The sequence below is a fragment of the Gracilinanus agilis genome, chromosome 1 (assembly GCF_016433145.1).
Source record: "Gracilinanus agilis isolate LMUSP501 chromosome 1, AgileGrace, whole genome shotgun sequence".
Lineage (NCBI taxonomy): Eukaryota > Metazoa > Chordata > Mammalia > Didelphimorphia > Didelphidae > Gracilinanus > Gracilinanus agilis.
Genome location: NC_058130.1, coordinates 191,186,427 through 191,206,592, shown reverse-complemented (window position 1 = coordinate 191,206,592; position 20,166 = coordinate 191,186,427). Strand labels below are relative to the sequence as shown.

The 20,166-nt window shown below is 34.3% G+C and overlaps 1 protein-coding gene across 5 annotated transcripts in view; it reads right to left on the bottom strand.

Annotated features, from left to right (window-relative positions):
• Window positions 1–18,423, bottom strand: part of TJP2 (tight junction protein 2) — a 55,600-nt gene extending 37,177 nt beyond the window's left edge. For 4 of the 5 annotated variants that reach the window (XM_044659391.1, XM_044659399.1, XM_044659407.1 and 1 more), the window contains exons 1-5: window positions 18,370–18,418; window positions 13,952–14,076; window positions 7,506–7,608; window positions 5,738–6,287; window positions 1,661–1,764 (exon numbers count right to left, since the gene is read on the bottom strand). In XM_044659391.1, the coding sequence (XP_044515326.1) occupies window positions 1,661–1,764; window positions 5,738–6,287; window positions 7,506–7,608; window positions 13,952–14,076; window positions 18,370–18,414 (927 nt within the window). In that variant the 5' untranslated portion in view covers window positions 18,415–18,418. Of the gene's footprint in view, window positions 1–1,660; window positions 1,765–5,737; window positions 6,288–7,505; window positions 7,609–13,951; window positions 14,077–18,369 lie in introns of all 5 variants that reach the window. The other variant, XM_044659376.1, reaches the window with a different exon arrangement.
• Between the last annotated feature and the right edge of the window lie 1,743 nt (window positions 18,424–20,166).

The following is a 20,166-nucleotide window of genomic DNA, read 5'->3' as shown; positions in this document are numbered from 1 at the left end:
ACAACAAAACTGCTGCGAAAACTGGAAAACAGTATAGGAGAGATTAGGTCTAGATCAACATCTCACACCCTACACCAAGATAAATTCTGAATGGTAAATGACTTAAATATAAAGGAGGAAACTATAAGTAAATTAGGTGAACATAGAACAGTATACCTGTGAGATCTATGGGAAAGAAAAGAATTTAAGACCAAGCTAGAAATAGAATATCACAAAATGTAAAATGAATAATTTTGATTACATTAAATTAAAGTTTTTGTACAAGCAAAATCAACGCAATCAAAATTAGAATGGAAGCAATAAATTGGGAAAAAATATAACCAAAACCTCTGACAAAGGTCTAATTTCTCAAGTATACAGAACCAAATCAATTATACAAAAAAATCAAGCCATTCCCGAATTGATGAATGGGCAAGGGACATAAATAGGCAGTTTTCAGATAAAAAAAATCGAAACTATCAATAAGCACATGAAAAAGTGTTCTAAATCTCTAATAATAAGAGAAATGAAAATCAAAACAACTCTGAGGTACCACCTCACACCTAGAAGACTGGCTAATATGACATCAAAGGAAAGTAATAAATGTTGGAGAGGATGTGGCAAAATTAGGACACTAATGCATTGCTGGTGGAGTTTTGAATTGATCCAACCATTCTGGAAAGCAATTTGAAACTATGCCCAAAGGGTTTTAAATGACTGCTTGCCCTTTGATCCAGCCATACCACTGCTGGGTTTGTACCCCAAATAGATAATAAGGAGAAATATTTGTACAAAAATATTTATAGCCATTCTCTTTGTGGTGGCAAAAAAAACTGGAAAATGAGGGGATGCCCTTCAATTGGGGAATGGCTGAACAAATGTGATATCTGTTGGTGATGGAATACTATTGTGCTCAAAGGAATAATGAACTGGAGGAATTCCATGTGAACTGGAATGACAGGAATTAATGCAGAGCAAAAAGAACAGAACCAGGAGAACATTGTACACAGAGACTGATACACTGTGGCACAATTGAACATAATGAACTTCTCTACTAGCAGCAATGCAATGATGCAGGACAATTCTGAGGGTCTTATGAGAAAGAACACTGCCCACATCCAGAAAAAGAACTGTGGGAGTAGAAATACAGAAGAAAAGCAACTGCTTGATTGCATGAGTCAATAGGAATATGATTGAGGATATAGACTCTAAATGTCTAGTGCAAATATTAATAATATGGAAATAGGTTTTGATCAGATATATGTAAAACCCAGTTAAATTGCTTGTTGACTACAGGAGGGGTAAAAGAGGATGGGAGGGAAAGAACATGAATCATGTAACCATGGAAAAATATTCTAAATTAATTAATTAATTTTTAAAAGCACACACAAATATGGCTTCAGACACTTCCTAGCTGTTCGTGATCCTGGACAAGTTACTTAACCCAACTGTCTTGCCTTCCCATCTCTTCTAACTTAGAATTAATACTAAGAATGAAGGTAAGTTTGAAAAAATTAAGTTAATTATCCTTTAATTTAAATAAATTCCACTTAGGAGACTCATCTTGAGTATTTACAGTCCACATAAGCTGAATTTTGCTTGTTTGTACTCTTAGATTCAAGAGAACAATATGGTTTATTGACAGCATATAGCTGTTTCACTCTCTTCTACCCATACTCACCTTGAGAATTATGTCTCCTTCATGAAGATTGCCATCTTTAGTTGCTAGACCAGTTCTAGTCATTTCCTTTATGAAAATCTGACTCCCAAGTCGAAGACCATATTCTAGGGAGAAAATACTTACATATTATTATATTTATAGGAAGTCTGAATTAGTTCAGATAATTGAGTAAAAACATATTTTTAAAGCCATTACCCTTCCAAAATACATGGAATAGAAAATCATCCTCTTAAAACTAAGGACCAATGTGATTCTTAGAGGCAAACTATGCGTCAAGCACTGTTGTAAATTCAATTCACATAGTACACAATTTGATTCTTTTATTTGAAATTTGTCAGGCTAATGATTTGAAAAGCCAAATTGCAGAGATGAATTTCAATAGATGCAAAGTTAAGGTGTATTATAATAATTTAACTTTTGTCCCTTGAATAAGCCTGGAATCCCTGGTTTCCTTTAAGACTCTGGTTAAGCATCACTTCTGAATGAGTCCTTTCCTGGTCTCTCTAGCTGCCTTCCTTTCCATCCCACCACCATCCCCTAAAATTATCTTAATAAATTGAGATAAGAGGGAAAGAGAAGCTCTCCTATAAAGTTATAACCCATATAATAATTTGGAGGAAATAAAAATCAGGTATTTGGGTTTTTCAAATTTTTGTTGTTAGTGGTTTTGAACTGATATTGGAAGATTGCTGAATTACTACAGAAACATGTTATTTCCACAATTAAGTAATACTACAAATGTTTTTTAAATGCTGAAAGTCCTCCTTTTTGTATTTGAAGCTCTATGACACTAACTAAAAATAACAATAAATATGTGATTTTAATGTTCAAAATCCCCCAATGTTAACTCAAAGTTGCATTATTGTATTAAAAAATAAAACACATTCTGAATACCTAAAACATGAAGTGTTGAGGAGGATGGCTAAGAGGAGGAACATTGCTTTTCAAACATCATTAGTCAAAAGGATCTCTCATATTCAGGCAAAATTATCATCACTATAAATGCCTTTTACTTCTTATTTAAGACAGGAGCCCACAACAATTATTCAATGAAGCATCAGAGTAGGATCATAGAATTTTGAACTAGAAGAAAGCTAGGACACTGTGATTTTATAGTTGAAGAAAAAACAGAGATCAAGGAAATAAAGTGAATTGTCCAAAATCACATCTGAAATAAACAGCAGGGCCAAGATTCATTCATTCTTGGTATATTTTTTTGTAATCAGAGATAAAATAGGTATATATTTTTACCATACTCTTATAGAAATGAAATTTTATTTAAAGTGTTAAGACTCCTAAACCAACTTTTAAACTCATTTAGTGCTCAGTGTATTCCTTTTCTCCTTCCTTTCCCTCTTGCTACATTAGCCATAGTGAATGCAGAGTAAGAACACAGATTTATTTGTTTTACTAACTTAAAGAGAATGCAGGGAGAGACCATGGATAAAAAAGTCAGGATCCTAAAAGATAACCAGCAAGCTAGAATAAAGGACCAATTTACTTTTTCCAGTTCAGTTTGGTGACTTCATCAATACAAGGCACTCCTCATGTGTAAACTCCCTCCACTAATGCAGGCTGGTAACATCTCTAAATTGATTCTTGAAGAACTTTCTAGGAACAATGAGGGGTTAAATGACTTGTCCGTGGTCATAGCAATAAATGTTTAATAACCAAAAAAAGTAGGGGAGTGGTTTAGAAGTAGCAAAGAGGCAGATTTATTAAATTAAGATTAAAGAAAAAATTCCCAACAACAAAAATTGCCCCAAAGTAGAATAGCCTCAATTTCTCAGAATTGCCTCAATCTGAAAGTTACTTCAAAGGTAGTGGGTTCCCTTTCACTGGAAAATTTTAAATGAAGGTGATATGACCTCTTGCTGGTGATATTATAGGGAAGGCCATTCTTCAAATATGGAGAGGATTACATGGCCTTTGAAGTCCTTCCCAATTCTTATTCTGTGGGTTAGAAACAAGATTTTCAGGGAAAATGAGGTAGAATTCAGTAGTTGTCAGTCAATAAAATATTTGCCATAAAGTAATGGCGCTTAAATCACAAATAGATATGGCTGAAATGTGGGAAAGAAAAAGAAACATTATCTATGGAGTAAGGACAGAACAGACCAGGAAAAATAAATGCGCATTTTAAGAGACATCACTGATGCTAAATAGCAGAGGAACCCTTTTTCTAGGTTCACTGGGGTAAGGTATAAGTGGGAAGTTCTGTAAGGTGAAATTTAATCTGCTGGCACAACGCACAGGAGAAAAGTCAGCACTGAACAAGTGCGCCCTTATGATAACAGTGAGTCAGCGTATTTCTTTTCTCACACCTTTTTTGAATCTTTCATTTATCGGGGCAAAGAAGGGTGCTTGCTCTGTAGATTGCCATGGTGAACAGTTAAGAGCTTCACAGAATCTTTACCCACTCCCCTAAACTGAACTTTCCAAGTACAGTTCTAACAAAAGATCCTTCTGAAAGGAGAATTCTTAGCTTTCATTCTTAGTAATGTGACACTTAAATTCAGTCCCAGAAAATAACATTCTTGCATAATCCCTCAGTTGATTATTTTTACAAGTTATATAACTAGACCCTTCACATTTTATTTGGAACAAAACCATCCTTCTCCCCTACCAAATATTCCAGAACTGACTGACATAAGGTGTTCTTTGAACACCAATTAGATTAAACACAAATCAAGCCATATTTTTCTTGGTGTTTTATGAATGAGGATTCTTGTCTTTTTTCTTGCAAAGCCAAAGTGAGCCCTGATAAAATGGGGCACAGAGACAAACAAGACATCCCTACAAATTATGTTGCAGATGCTCCCATAAGCCAGTGAGAGGCTAACCTAGAGCAACATCAGTCTAATTCCCGAGTACCTTAGAATTAATCAAGAAGATGCCAAGATAAAGTGCTGGGCCATTTTGGTCCATGTGAATAAACAATCTTTGTGTTATACTTGTAAACAAACAAACCAACCTTAGTGGATTTTAGAGTAGACATACCTAACTTTATGAATTGGATATGCCTTTTAACAAAGGTGGCAAGTAAAAGAATCACTATGTATTGGATGTTATTTTTCTTTTACTTATAATATTGGAGAGGAGTTTCTCTGGGGAAATAAATAGGGGTATTTGGTTTTCTATATAAAGAAGGTATTTTGGTATAAGATTTAAATTAATATCCAACACTCCAAGATTTATATTTTATAGAGTTTATTAATTATCACTTGAAGTAGAAGGAATAAAAAATAGAAATAAAAAACCTATCTAACAAAATTAAAATCATACAAACAAGTTCTCCTGCCTCTCGCCTTCCTACACAGCAGGAGATCACCAAAAAAGAGAGAGGTGGGGTACACCAAATTTATATCCTCTTTATGTCAGTACATAACATGAGAAGGAACATGGGATGCTGGGAATTGGAGTTCTAGGGTACAGAAATTAATTACACATGGGGATGGAGTATGTATCAAAATTTCCTCTCTGGTCTTGACTCTATAAGCTGTCAAAAGAGATTACTTTTGAAAGAACAGTAGCAAAATAAGTGTGAGTAGTAGAAAAAGTCTTAAATTTCCACTCCTTTTTACACAAAGAGGATAAATCCAACCAACTTAAAGACTTCTATGGCTTTTACAGTAGCTTCTAAAGCAAACCAGCTTACTCTTGGGCAAATAATATAGACCTCTTCCCCCAACAAATCTGCGCTATCTACAATTGTTTGCTGCTAAATCAATAGGAAATCAATAGGAAAAAGGAATAATTGCATTTGCATTCAGAAAATCTAAGGTCAAACCCTAACTCCCCTATTTACTGCATACATAGGATCCTCGATTATAAAACTATAAAAAAAACTATAAAATAAGAGGACTGGACTAGATAAATCCTTTCCAGTTCTAAACCTATTAATCTATAATTTGTCCTTGAACTATTGCCTTTATTCTCTCTCTTTAGATCTTAGCCTCTGACCTCTTTATGGAGTCACTTCCTTTCAAAAGGAATGTGCCCTTGGACTTTTGCCTCAAAAAAGACACCATTTAATCACCTTTCAGAAGAAGTTAGTATGTAATAAATCATCACTACCTTCATTTGATTTGCTTTTTGTCAAAAGGACATCAATGGGTCTTTCTACGTCATGTTGCTCTGACCGATGTCTCATCTCAGGAGTAGGGCTTCGGGAATGGAGTTGATCTCGACTTTGGCTCCTCTTCATCTCATATCTACCACTGCCTGAATGCCTCTGGCTATACTCCACAGATGGACTGTAATCCCTTCGATGGCCATAGTCATAACCATCGTCCCGATCAATGCTTCGGCCTTGACTCCTGTCTCTCCTATAGTCCTGATCTAAACCCCTCTCTAGACTCCGGCCCCGGCTCCGTTCCCGGCTATAGCTCCTTTCCCGGCCACGAGGTTGGTCATGGGGAAGTCTTCTTTCAGGGCTATTTTCCCAACTACGGCTACGTCCTCCATTGCCACTATGCCAGCTCCTCTCACTGTATCCACTGCGGGCACTTCTGCCATCAAACTCTTCCCGGTCATCCATTACATGGAAAACCCGTTCATCTGGATCCATGGAAGAGCTCTCCCCCCTTAGAGGAGCGAGTTGCACTTTTCGGGGCCTCTTGACAACCTGTTAAAACAAACACATCAAAATGCAGCATAATCACAAACATATCGTTCCTATTAGAATCTGCTCCCACTCAAAGTAGAATTCAAAAACACAGATCACTGTCAAATATTCACTTTGAATAGGACATTACTTACATGTTTATTTCTAATAAATAATAGGATATTACTTATATGTTTATTTCTAATAAATAAGTATAGAATTAACAATAGATAATCCCTTTCCTTCAAGTCTTTCTATTCTAGTAAAGATAAAATAAATGTTTGATATTCATATCTATAGTTATTAAATTATTCAAAATTATTTTTTCTAATTGACATTCCAGATTAACTTTGACAAATTTCTTTAGCACTTCAGCATCATGCACCAAAAAGATTGGTAATACTTAAATTCACTTCCTTATGTGTGAATTTGCTTAGCATGTAAAAGCTGGGCACTTCAAGAACCAAAAAACCCATGCAGCAGAAAAAAAAAGTTAAATATAAACTTTCTCTTTGGCAGAGAGGTGATGGACTGTAACTGCAAAATCAGGCTTATATTGTCAGATATGATCACTTTTTTCGTGTTTTATTTAACCTTAGTCCTTAGATACAAAGGAGGTTCCATTGGAATGGGAATGGGAGGAAGGGACATTAAGGACGGTTAGTCATGTGTTGATTTAAAGAAAGAAAACTTCAGCACAATTATAGAAAATTAAAATGACACTTGTCCCTTTGGTTATTAGCATACATATCCAATCCACTCTTGGTATAGGACCTGTGCCATCATGCTTTGTTATTCAAATAAGTTGATTTTTCCCCCATCAAAATTTATCATATTAACTCACAGAAATCCTTTCAAATGCCTTAAAATCTTCTATCTTGTTTCATTTTGACTCTTAACAATTTACCCTAACTGTTTCATAATCTATTTTATCTCTTTAAAAAAATAGGTTGTTACTGAAACAAGAATGTTTGGCTCTGGCAATTTAGAAGCTTAAGAGAGATATAGCAGGACTGGGGGGTGGGAGGGGCACCAAAAACTTCTCCTCTTTAATTAAAAACTACTTTGTCCACTCACAAATGCAAAGCATATATACATCCATAAGAACAACATTAAAAACACAGAAGCAATTGGACTCAGGATTATATAATTCCTTCAGATAGTTAAAAGTAGTAATGTTCTTCTGGGCATAGAAAAAAAAGCTACTGAAGCAAAAGCAAATGTGAATCCATGACTTACAATAGCAGCTATCTTCCCACTTTTTCTCAACTGCTGAACAGCAAATGAATGGGGTACATCCTCCATGGGGGTGCCATTAACCATAATCACTCTGTCATTTTCTCTATAAACAAAAATATAAAATGTATTGTGATAAACTTATGATCTAATCATTTGGGTCAATCCTAAGCATAAAGCAATTTTGAAACATTCATGATACTAATCCATACTATCTTACAAGGAAATAATTTACAACTCCACCAAATTTGAAGGGCCATGTCCATTGGAAATAATTTAGAAAAACTGAAATTTTGGATATACTTTCTCCAATTATCATTTGCATATGGTAAAAAACATAGTCTATAGTTTTCATGGGGGCTTGGGGGGTTAGATGGGGGGAGCCAGTGATCTTTCCCCCTAAAATAGCTAAAGTGGTAGGATATCTAGATGAGAACAAGAAAAGGTTCCTAGTATTGATTAGCACCAGGGTATCTATCAATTCAGTCACTGAGTAGGGGACCAGGGAGGGACCATAGAGGCTAAAAACTAGAAAGTCTAGGGTAAGAATGCATGCCCACAGTTAGTTGTGTGCCATACAGGCCATGGCATTAAAGCTCCAAAACCAAGTTAATGGTATAGTCAGCAGTGATATGAGTATTAAGAACCATGCTAGCCAAAAAGGTCTAATTAATGAAAATATGTTTCAGGCAGATTAGCTAGAAAAAAGAGATGAGAAAAAGTACAAGAAACGTTAGTTTTCAGGGTCAGTATATAAGAAAGCCTTAGGACCAGGATGAAAAAAGCACAAGGCCAAAAGGTCTAAAGGAAGTCAATAGATACTTTTGGGAAGAGTCTTTAAGAGGAAGGCAGTAAGTAGGTCAGTAACTTTCATGGACAAATGAGCTACAGTACATGGGAAAACAGTGTGTGCCTTCCTCATAGTATCTGCAGAAGACTCCCAACCATCACTGTCAATGAAGGCTAAGACAAAGTAGCCTGGCCAGCCAAAGCCATGACAAAGATACTGGATCTGAGCCAAGGCTAAGATGTAAGAAAAGAACTAAGAAAAACAATTTAAGGTACTTAAGTCCAAGGTAATACTCTAAGAATATTTACAATTTCTAAAACACACTCTTCTATCTATTATTGAATGCCCTCTCCTTCTTTAGAATAATTTAGAAGAATAATGCTTTGTTATTAATTTCCTTTTAAATACATAAAAGTTGGTTTACTAGGATCATATGACATTGAAAAGGTAGAATGTGTCGAAAACTTGCATCCTGCTATAGTTTTGGTGGGATAGTACAGGAAAACCAGAGGAAGATTGTGAGTCAAAAAAACCCAGGAGATGGTGCTAGTGACCAGGCATAGTGTAGGAAAACCAGAGGAACAGCCAAAAAACCCCAGAAGATGGTGCTAATAATCTGGATTTCAGGCTAAGCATAAGAAAATTAAATAATAATAAGGCAGGAGTAGGCATTCTGGTCACTCTTCTCCCTCCTGGTCCAGACCAGGAATCATTAAATAAATATCCTATGAAGGACTGCATTGTGAAAAATATCTTGGGACCTTCTACAAAGATTTTTTTTATAGAGTTAAGAGATTTTAGTTCTAGGAGTTCTTAAGTTGCAATATGTTAGCTTTCTCCCACCCACAATGTAATTTTGCTCATTATATTCCATAGTAATAGGTATCCTTTGCAATTCTATATATTTATTTTGTGCATTTTAAAGCATTACTTAGAGAAAGTATTCACACAACAGAAAAACAAAGGAGTTCATGACACAAAAAGTTAAGGAACCTTACCCTAAATTATCTCAACAGTAAAATTTAAGAACCTTACTTTGTTTACATGCAAGACTGCTGAAATGATATGTCACTGTTTTTTTGTAGCATCTATTCAAATGATTTAGTTATTTTCCTGCCCATCCCCCCACCCCACCAACCCAGGAGGGAAAAACCTATAAAGCTGTACAAAGATGATTGCAAAAGCAGCTTTAAAAAAATGACAAAAGTTAATTAATTTAGGTTGAATTGTCATTTTTATAATATTAGTTCAGCCAACCCATGAGCAAGTAATATTTTTCCAATTGGTTAGAGTTAATTTTGTTTGTGTGAAAAGTGTTTTGTAATTGTGTTCCTATAGTTCCTATAGTATTTGTCTTGGCAAGTGGATCCCCTAGTATTTTGTATTGTCTAGAATTATTTTAAATGGAATTTCTTTTTTCTTTCATTTGCTGCTGAAATATATAAAAATGCTAGTGATTTATGTAGGTTTATTTTGTAACCTATAATGCTGCTAAAGTTATTAATTTTTTCAACCAGTTCTTTAGTTGATTCTGTAGGATTCTCTAAAGTACACCATCATTTCATCTGCAAAAGAGTAATATGTTTAGTTTCTTCAGTGCCTACTTTAATTCTTTCAATTTCTTCTTCTCTTATTGCTAAAGCATTTCTAGTACAATATTAAATAATAGTGGTGAAAAAAGACTGTTTTTTGCATCTTTTCAAATAATCATGCGTTAGTTTGTTTATTGACATGGTCAATTAAGCTGATAAGCCTAGTATTAAACCAGCCCTGTATTTCTAGTATAAATCCCACCTGGTCATAGTAAATGATCTTTGTAATATATTGCTGTAGACTCCTTGCCAGTATTTTATTTACATTTTTCCACTTATATTCATAAAGGAAATTGGTCTAAAATTTTCTTTCTCTTTGCTTTTTTCGGCTTAAGTATCAGCACCATATTTGTCTCATAGTGGAATTTGGTAGGGTTCCTTCTTTGCTTGTTTCCCCAATTAGTTTACAGTATTGGGATTAATTGTTATTTAAGTGTACGATAAAATTCTCTTGTGAATCCATCTGGCCTTGAGGACTTTTTCTTAGGGAGTTCACTGATGGCTTGTTCAATTTCTTTTTCCAAAATGGGACTATTTAAGTATCCTAGTTCCTCTTTGGTTAATCTGGGCAATTTATGTTTTGGCAAATATTCATTCATTTCACTTAGATTATCAGATTTATTGGCATAAACTTGGACAAAATAGCTTATAATAGTTGATTTAATTTCTCTTCCTTGGTGGTGAAATTGCCCTTTTTATTTCTGACATTGGTAATTAAAATTTTCTTCTTTCTTTTTTAATCAAATTAACCAATGCTCTATCTATTTTACTTTTTTCTTCATAAAACCAACTCAGTCTTATTTATTTGTTTGATGGTTCTCTTTCAATTTTATTAATTTCTCCTTTGATTTTTAGGATTTCAAATTTAATCTTTAATTGAGGATATTTCTTTTTATAGTTTTATTAAGCTACATGCCCAATTCATTGGTCTGTTTTTCCTCTATTTTATTGATTCTAGTATTTAGATATAAATTTTCTCCAAGTGCTGTTTTGGCTGTATCCCATAAATTTTGATATATTGTTTCCTCATTGTTGTTCTTTTTAATAAAATTATAGATTGTTTCTATAATTTGCTCTTTGGTCCCTGCTTTTTTAGAATTAGATTATTTCATTTCCAAGTTGTTTTTATTTGTCTTACCATGGACCCTTGTTGATTATAATTTTTATCATATAATGATTTGAAAAGGATGCATTTATTATTTCTGCTTTTCTGTATTTGGTTGTAAAGTTTTAAGTTTTTATGCCCTAATAAACGGTCAATTTTTCCATAGATGCCATAGACATGTTCCTTTTAATTCGCAATCAATTTTCTCCAGAGATCTATTAAATCTAACTTTTCTAAAAATTCATTCAATTCCTTAAATTCTTTCTTGTTTAGGTTTTGGTTCAACTAATCTAGATCCAAGAGGGGAAAGTTGGAGTCCCCTACTAGAATAGTTTTACTATTTCTTCCTTGAAGATCATTTAATTTATTTATTTGGTGCCATGCCAATTAAACGACCAAAAATTATTTTATAGAACTAGAAAAAATAATGTACAAATTCATTTGGAAAAACAAAAGGCCAAGAAAATCAAGAGAATATGAAAAATTATGAATGAAGGAGGCCTACCAGTACCAGATATCAAACTGCATTATAAAGCAGTAATTATCAAAATAAAGTCTGACACTGGCTAAGAAATATAATGATGGCTCAGTATAATAGATTAGATATAGAATATACAGAAGTAAATGACTTAGGGAATCTAGTACTTGATAAACTCAACGTAGTAAAGGAAAATGATAAATGTTGGAGGGGATGTGGCAAAATTGGGATACCAATACACTGTTGATGGAGTTGTGAACCAATGGAGTTGTAATCCAATCATTCTGAAACGTAATTTGGAACTAGCCCAAAAGGCTATAAAATTGTGTGTACCCTTTGATCTAGTAATACCACCACTAGGTGTGTATCCCAAAGAGATTTTTTAAAAGGGGGGTGGGGGTGTGGGGAAGGATCTACTTGTACAAAAATGTTTTAGCACCTCTTTTTGTGGTGGCAAAGAATTGGAAATTGAGGGGATGTCCATTAGGTGGAGAATGGCTGGACACATTGTGGTATATGATGGTGATGGAATACTACTGTACTATAAGAAAGGATGAGAAGGATCATTTCAGAAAAAGCTGAAAAGACTTAAATGAATTGATGCAGAGTGAAATAAGCAGAACCAGGAGACCATTGTACACAGTAACAGCAATATTTGTACAATCATCAACTATGAAAAACTGAGCTACTCTCAGCAATACAATGATCCAGGACAATTGTGAAAGATTTATGAGAAAGGATGCTATCCAACTCCAGAGAAAGAACTGTTGAAATTGGAATGCAGATCAAAGCATACTATTTTTCACATTAGTTTATTTAGTTTTATTTGGGGGTTTTGGTTTTATGTAAGTATTCTATTATAAGGACCCACATGGACATATGTTTTGCATGATCACACATGTATAACCCAGATCAAAATGTTTAGCGTCTCCAAGAGGGGGAAAGGCAGCAATATGGATTTTATAATGTCAAAAAACTGATGCTGAAAATTATTATATATAATTGGAAAAGTACAATATCTTTAAAATAAATAATCAACTTAACAATTCTCCAAAGGCAGAACTTATAACTAGAGAACACCTTAAGAACCATTAAACACACTGCTCTCTATTTTTCAATAAGGGTAGTAAACTAATTCTTTAGGGCATCAGAATAAACAGTTCTTAGTGCTTATTCCCAAGAAGAAATTTAGCTTAGTCACTTCAATAGATGTTCTCTATGCAAAATATATTTTTTAAATCAGAGAGAATAAGAAATTTGAGAGATCGTTGAGGATAAAACAGGGAGAAAATGAAAATAAAAGGGAAGTTTTATTGTTTTCACCTCCTCTTCATATCTCATGAAAACAAAGACTTCTTTGCTTCCTATTTGCCATTCAACTGTCTCTATGTGGGACAATATTGACTTTTGATTTAAGATCTGCTCAATGTGGAAATGGGAGTTCAGAAAACAATCTTTTGCAATCCATATTCTCAATCCTCCTTCATACAAGAAAATAATAGAAGAATGGGCCTGTGATTTTATTAGTTTAGCCAACTTCAAAGATGAGGAAACTCCCCCTACCTTCTTTGCAACTGATTGTCTTTCCTTAAGTAATAAGAAATTCAGTGACTGACCTAATTCTGTGAATCTGTCTGTCTCTCTCTCTATACTTTCCTTTATACCAGGCATTCAATCTATGTACTTAAAAATTTCTGAGAAGGGATCCATGACAGAAAAGAGGTTAAAAATCTTTGTTCTTAACTTTACATCATTCCAAATTATCTTTGGATCTATTTTGGATAACTGTAATCACATATATTTTCACTTGAAAGGTTCAAATATCTTTATTGACACAGTACACACACATGTCATTTTTAATATTTAAATGGTATTCTGTCTGGTTAATATAGCACAGGATACGCATTTCCCAATGGCCAGGTATTTGGGTTGTTTCCTTTCTCACTATGATATGAACATCCTTACACAAATTACTTTAACCCCATTAAAAATTTAACTTCTTGGGGGTGAGGGGAGGGTATTGATGATAAATACCAAAAGAGAAATCAATGAGTCCAAGAGTATATGGCTGGTAGTGTAGTTCAGACATTTTCATAGGCTTATAGAATGATAGGAAGGGATCTTAAAGGTAGTTGAATACAACTCTATAACTTTACAGATGAGGTCTATTCTCTAAAGTGTGATCCAAAAAGATTTACAATACTGAGAGCAATGATTGTGTGTCTGTTATGCCATAAACCCACTAAAATTGAGCTTTTTACCTTTATCTTTTCTTTTTAAAAAAGTTATAGGATAAGAATTTGAATTATTTTCATTGCTATTTATTTCATTGCTAGAAAAGCATGTGCATTTTCTCACGATCTAGACCCATTTTAAATTCTAAAAATATTTAATTTAAAATAACTCTACACCAGGTCAAAATTAATCCAAATAGAACTTTATCTGTAGACAAACTATAGAGGAAGAAAGAACAAACACACTTACTGAAGTAGTCCATCTGCAGGCCCACCTGAGAGTACATCTGAGATGACAATTGATGTTTCACCATTTTCAAAGTGGGGGTTGTCTCTACCTCCAGACACAGCAATACCAAATCCCCTTTTGGAATCCTTTTATAATGAGGAAAAAGTTGATGAGAAAAGTGAATAGACATTCCATATAAAATGTTCATATTTCAATATAAGTACTCATAGGAATAAAGGTAAAACCAATTATCAAGGTCAACAAGCCAAAAAATTATGCCACATTTGCTAGGCAGGAATAGAAGTTTAAAGTCCTCATTTATGAGTCTATCTCCTAAATTCTAAGAGAGGAAAATTCTAATATAGACCAGAACATTGATCCAACTAGCAAAAGTTGTAAGATGTGACTGTGCATTAATATCATTATTTTTGTAGGACAGAAAAAGGCACTTGTCTGAGTTGTACTGGCCTGCAATAGAAAGATTTCCATTGGAGCTGATCTATGGTTACTTTGATGTCCACAAATAATTCTCAAAATGTGGTCCATGAAATCCTACATCCTTTCATGGAATACTTGTTTGTTTTGAATTCAGGGAAGTGCTATTTGGAAGTGTCTAGCAGACTCCCTATGGACATGTGGGAGCTCTGAGACTACATTACCCATGATTCCAATGGGTTTCCGGTCTTAGGGCGTGGGACCATCAAAGGTCCCCACACAGGGGGCAGCTTAAATTCAGAGGAGGGCCTAGAGGAGGTTTCTTGGTTTTGCTGAGTGGCTGGCTGGCATAGGAGAGGGACAAGATGAGCTCTGGCGGTAAATTTAAGATAGTCAAGCACGGTCATTTATATATATTACCAACAAAACCATGGCTATTAAAATATTAATTTCTCTTGTAATATCAGTCTTTATCATTTTTAATCGTAACATACTCAAGGTTATAACTATTTTCATAATAATATCAATATATTATTTGCCTAAAATAACATTTTATTAAAATTTTTCTTCCTTTTCCTGCTGTGTATTTGTATATCTAGACCTTCTTTATATGAAAACTTCAATCAAAAAATATTACATCAGAATGAATGCAGAATCAGATGAGAATATTATTGTCTTCTATTAAGCCAGACCTTTGACTTCTAAAAAGATTTAAAATGATTTAACCTTCTTACTAAATTTTTTGTTTTGGAAAAATTGCTTTTCATAAAAGTTACTTGTGTTACCTTTTTTTTTTTTTTTTTTTTTTTTTTTTTTTTTGTATTTTAAACCCTTAACTTCTGTGTATTGACTGATAGGTGGAAAAGTGGTAAGGGTAGGCAATGGGGGTCAAGTGACTTGCCCAGGGTCACACAGCTGGGAAGTGTCTGAGGCCGGATTTGAACCTAGGACCTCCCGTCTCTAGGCCTGGCTCTCAATCCACTGAGCTACCCAGCTGCCCCCTTTGTGTTAACTTTTAATGGGCATATTACTGTCCTTTATAAATGAATAAATATTTTCAAATTTTATTTATTTTAACACCTCAAATGTAGATTTTTATATAACCCACAAAAACAAAGCTCTTTGGGGTCACCAATAAACTTTAAAACTGGGGGCAGTTGGGTGGCTCAGTGGATTGAGAGCCAGGCCTAAAGATGTGAGGTCCTAGGTTCGAATCTGACCTCCGACACTTCCTAGCTGTGTGACCCTGGGGCAAGTCACTTCATCCCCAGTGCCTAGTCCTCATCACTCTTCTGCCTTGGAACTAATACTCAGTATTGATTATAAGACGGAACATAGGGGTTAAATAAAATAAATGAATGAATGAAATGATTGTTAAAACTCTAAAGGACTCCTCAAAAACTTTTAAAACAACAAAAATCTGAGAATGTCTTGGTATAGGGAAATCCTAAGGAAAGAAACTCCTTCAGCCAATGCAAATCTTCAAATGATAATCTTAAAGAGCTGCATCATAAAACTGAAGAGTAAAGTGACTTGCCCAGGATCACATAGTCAATATGCCAAAGATGAATCTAAAAAGAGGTCTTCCCAAATCTAAGGCAATTCTCTCTACCCTAGGACTATGCTGCCTCTTGGAAGTGCTATTTTTGTCCAAAAATAATTCACCTTCATCCTCAAATTACATATCTTTTTTAAAAAATCCATTTTTTGCATTTATTTATTTAGCATTCATTTTTTAATTCTGAATTCCAAATTCTCTCTTCCTCTAGCCCCTCCCCAAACCACTGAGAAGGCAAGCAATGGTTCTCATTTACATGTGAAGTTATTCAAAATATTTTAGCCACTTGAGGGGGAAAAAGCAAGAAAAATAAAACATGTGAAGAAAAAATGCTTCCATCTGCACTACAGTTCATTGGTTCTCTATCTAGAGGTAGATAACATTTTTCACCATGAGTCTTTTGAAAATGTTGTGGATCATTGTATTGATCAGAGTAGCTAAGCCTTTTACAGTTGATCATTGTTACTTTATTATTTTGTTACTACTGTGTACAATGATCTATGGGTTCTGTTCACTTCACTTTGCATCAGTTCATATAAGTCTTCCCAGGTATTTCTGAAACATCCCCCTCCCCAATGATTTCTTATAGTACAATAGTATTACATTACAATCATATATTATAACTTGTTCAGCCATTCCCCAATTGATAGGTATTCCCTTCAATTCCAATTCCTGGCCACTACAAAAAGATCTATTAAAATATACATGTATTTGAAAGTATATTATAGAGGCAGCTAGATGACACAGTGGATTGAGAGCTAGATCTAGAAATTGGAGGTGCTGGGTTCAAATCTAGCCTCAGACCTTTCTAGCCATGTGACTCTGGGCAAGTCACTTAATCTCAATTGTATAGTCCTTACCACTCTTCTGCCTTAGAATCAGTACTTAGTATTGATTCCAGATGGAAGATAAAGGTTAAAAAAAAGTATATTATAACATGGCCAAATAGCTAAGTAATGTGATTGTCCCAATAAACAAATACTGTTTTTTAAAAACTGCTATAAATATTTTTGTACATATAGGCCATTTCCCTTTTTCTTTAATCTCTTTGGAAAACTGATCTTAGTAGTGCTACTGCTGAATCAAAGGATATGCACAAGTATTTCCTTTGTGCATAGTTCCCCAATTTTTTCTTCTAGAATGGTTGGACTAGTTCATTCATAACTCTCTAATAGTGTGCTTATTTTCCCACATCCCTTCAACTTTTGTTATTTTCCTTTTCTGTCACATTAGATAATCTGATAGGTATGAGATAAGTAATTCAGAGTTGTTTCAATTTTCATTTTTCTATTTCTGATTTAAAGCAATTTTTCATGTGACTATTGATAGCTTTGATTTTTTTCTGAAAACTGCCTATTCATATCCTTTAACCATTTGCCAAGTGGGGAATGGCTCTTTATTTTTATAAGTTTGGCTAAGTTCCCTAAATATGAGAAATGAGACCTTTATCAGAGAAACTTGCTATAAAATGTTTCCCAATTTCCTGCTTTTTAAAAAAATTTTGGCTATACTATTTTTGTTTGTGCAAAATCCTTTTATTTCATATATTCAAAATTATTCATTTTACCTTGTGATCATCTACACATCTTTTTTGGTCATAAATCATCCCTTACCTATAATTATAACTGATAATTTTTTTCCATACTCCCCCAATATACTTAGAATAACTCTTTATGACTAAATCATGAACTTGTTTTGACTGTTATCTTGCTATATGATGTGAGATACCGGGCTATACCTAGTTTCTTTCAGAATGTTTTCCAATTTTCCTAGTGGTTTTTGTTGAATAGTAAATTCTTGCCCCCAAAATTTGATTCTTTAGGTTTATCAAAAATTGTGGAGTATCTTTCTCCAAGTACTCTCCTTTCCTATGTATCCATTAAAAAAAAATTTTTAAGCTGTGCTTTACCTAGTCTTGCCAGGTGAATGAACTGAAGGGTTTCTCATAGTAATATAAAATTCTCTTGTTAAAAGGTCAGCAAACATCAATATCACATTCCATTATTTGTTAGAAATTTGTGTACTTGTCTTTCTTGATAGCAATTTTACATTATCAAGCCTTTGCAATACATTACTACTCTTTATAACATTACAAAGTTAGTTTATTATTATTAATGAAGTTATATGTAAACATGAATAAAGTTAATATTATTGGTTAAAAACAACATTCCATCCAATACAGTGGCACAATGGATAATTGTCATCTGGCATCAAAACCTGTGTTCAAACCTGGTCTCAGACACTTACTAGCTTTGTGACCCTGGACAAGTCACTAAACCTCTCTGTCTGTTTCAGTTTCCTCAAAATTGGAATAATATCACCCTCTCACAGTGTTGTTGTGCAGATTAAGTGAGATGATATCTATTAATATATTAAGCACTTGATAAATGCTTATTCCTTTCCTCTTCCCTTCCCCTTCAATATTTGAAAGGTAAAACACACTTACCTTTTGCAGAGTCACAGTATACTGCTCCCATATCAGCTCTTCCATGCCTGGAGCCTGTTAAGAGAATAAATAAAACCAATTTAGGCAGAAAGCATAACACTACAAGTACTGAGACTAAGGATTCATAATCCTATCAACACATACTCATTAGAATTCCAACATCCAGAAACCAGTTAAGTGATTCCTTTGGTAAATAAAACCTTAAAGATTTTCTTGTCTTCTCTATCTTTCTCTACATGTGCCTCCAACCTCAAAGATCTTCTGCCTCCAAAAGCAGACAAAAAAAAAAATCTCAGAAAGAGTAAATGATTTTACCCAAGATCCCCCAGCTAGGAAGTAACAGTCTGACCAAAGTGAGTAGAACCTGGGTTTCCAGACTCCCTACTCTAGTTCCCCACCCCATCTCAAAGCACATGTTCAACAATTTCCTTGGTTAAACTGACATATTCAGCTGAAATGGTAATGGTCAGAATAAGAATAAAAGTTGACCCTAAACTTTTGAGTTAGCAGTTCTGGGAAAACAAATGGAACAGAAAGGTTTTGGAAACTTGGTGTTAACAATCTATTTCATCCACCAGATCTCCCTAGTTTCCACTAACTCAAATATTCAGTAGTTCATGGTAGTAAATAGGAATTTTTTTTACACTTGCCTAAATCAGACTGACAAAGGGAGAACTGTGTCCATAATAAATAGGAGCAGAAACAGAGTGGTAACAGTGTGTTTGTTTATAGAAAAAAATGACAACTATCCCTCTTCTTAGCACCAATAAACAGTCAATCCTCAATCCCTCTTACACAATGGATTTTCAAAGACAAAACAATTTTAGAAGACCAGAAGCACTTGGTGTGAATTTCCTATAAGGACTTCCTACCCCCACCCCCAGTGTGTTTTAGGCTGCAGGCTTTTCATTGTTCCAATTTTCAAAGCACCATGGTAATTGAAACACGGGCTTCAAAATCCAGCCAAAGCACATACTTTCTTAAAGCAGGCAGAGACAGAGAGAATCAGTGTGGGGTTGTGGGAAAGAAATCAGTTAAATTAGAAAAGAAACAAGAATTCCATCTCTTTTCCCCATTTCATCTCTGATTAGAATGTATTCTTCTGTTTACAAAATAATGTAATGGTATTTAAATTAGTATAATTTTTAAAAAATCTGCTCAACTAATTAATGTGTAGCATCATTTACTAGAATAATTATTATTCCAGAGCCAGCTCTTCTATTGTGGTAATAAAATTCCCAAACACAAATACTGGAGGAAAGTACAAATCTATAGTCAGGACCATCAATCTAGATTCACAATGCCATAGCTGGGTGAATTGGTCACTCACCAGTGCTTAGAGGCATAGGCACCTTTTCAGTAAATTGGGGAGAATAGCCTCTATCAGCAAAGAAGATAGAATGAACCACAGGATAACAAGCACTTTGCAATTCTCAAAGTATTAGAAAAATGTCAGTTATTATCACTGTAATAAAAAACAAAACAGCTAGATACCTCAGAGCTTCTTTATTACTTCATCCAGCCAAATTAAGTAAACCACACATACAATCAGTAACATTCTAAAACAATGAGGCCAAAGGTAAAATAAACAGTCCTCATTTTGGAAATCTATTTATAATCCCAGGCTCTTCCACAATAAAATCCTGGTGCCCTTTAATTATTCCAGTGCTTCCAACTGGGCAACTGAAATTAGATTTGTCCTCCAGAGGATTAATTCCCCCAAACAGGGTTAACCAAACTTTTAACCAAAGAGGAAGCACATAGATAATTTGCCTAAAGCTAAAAGCTTCATTTAAT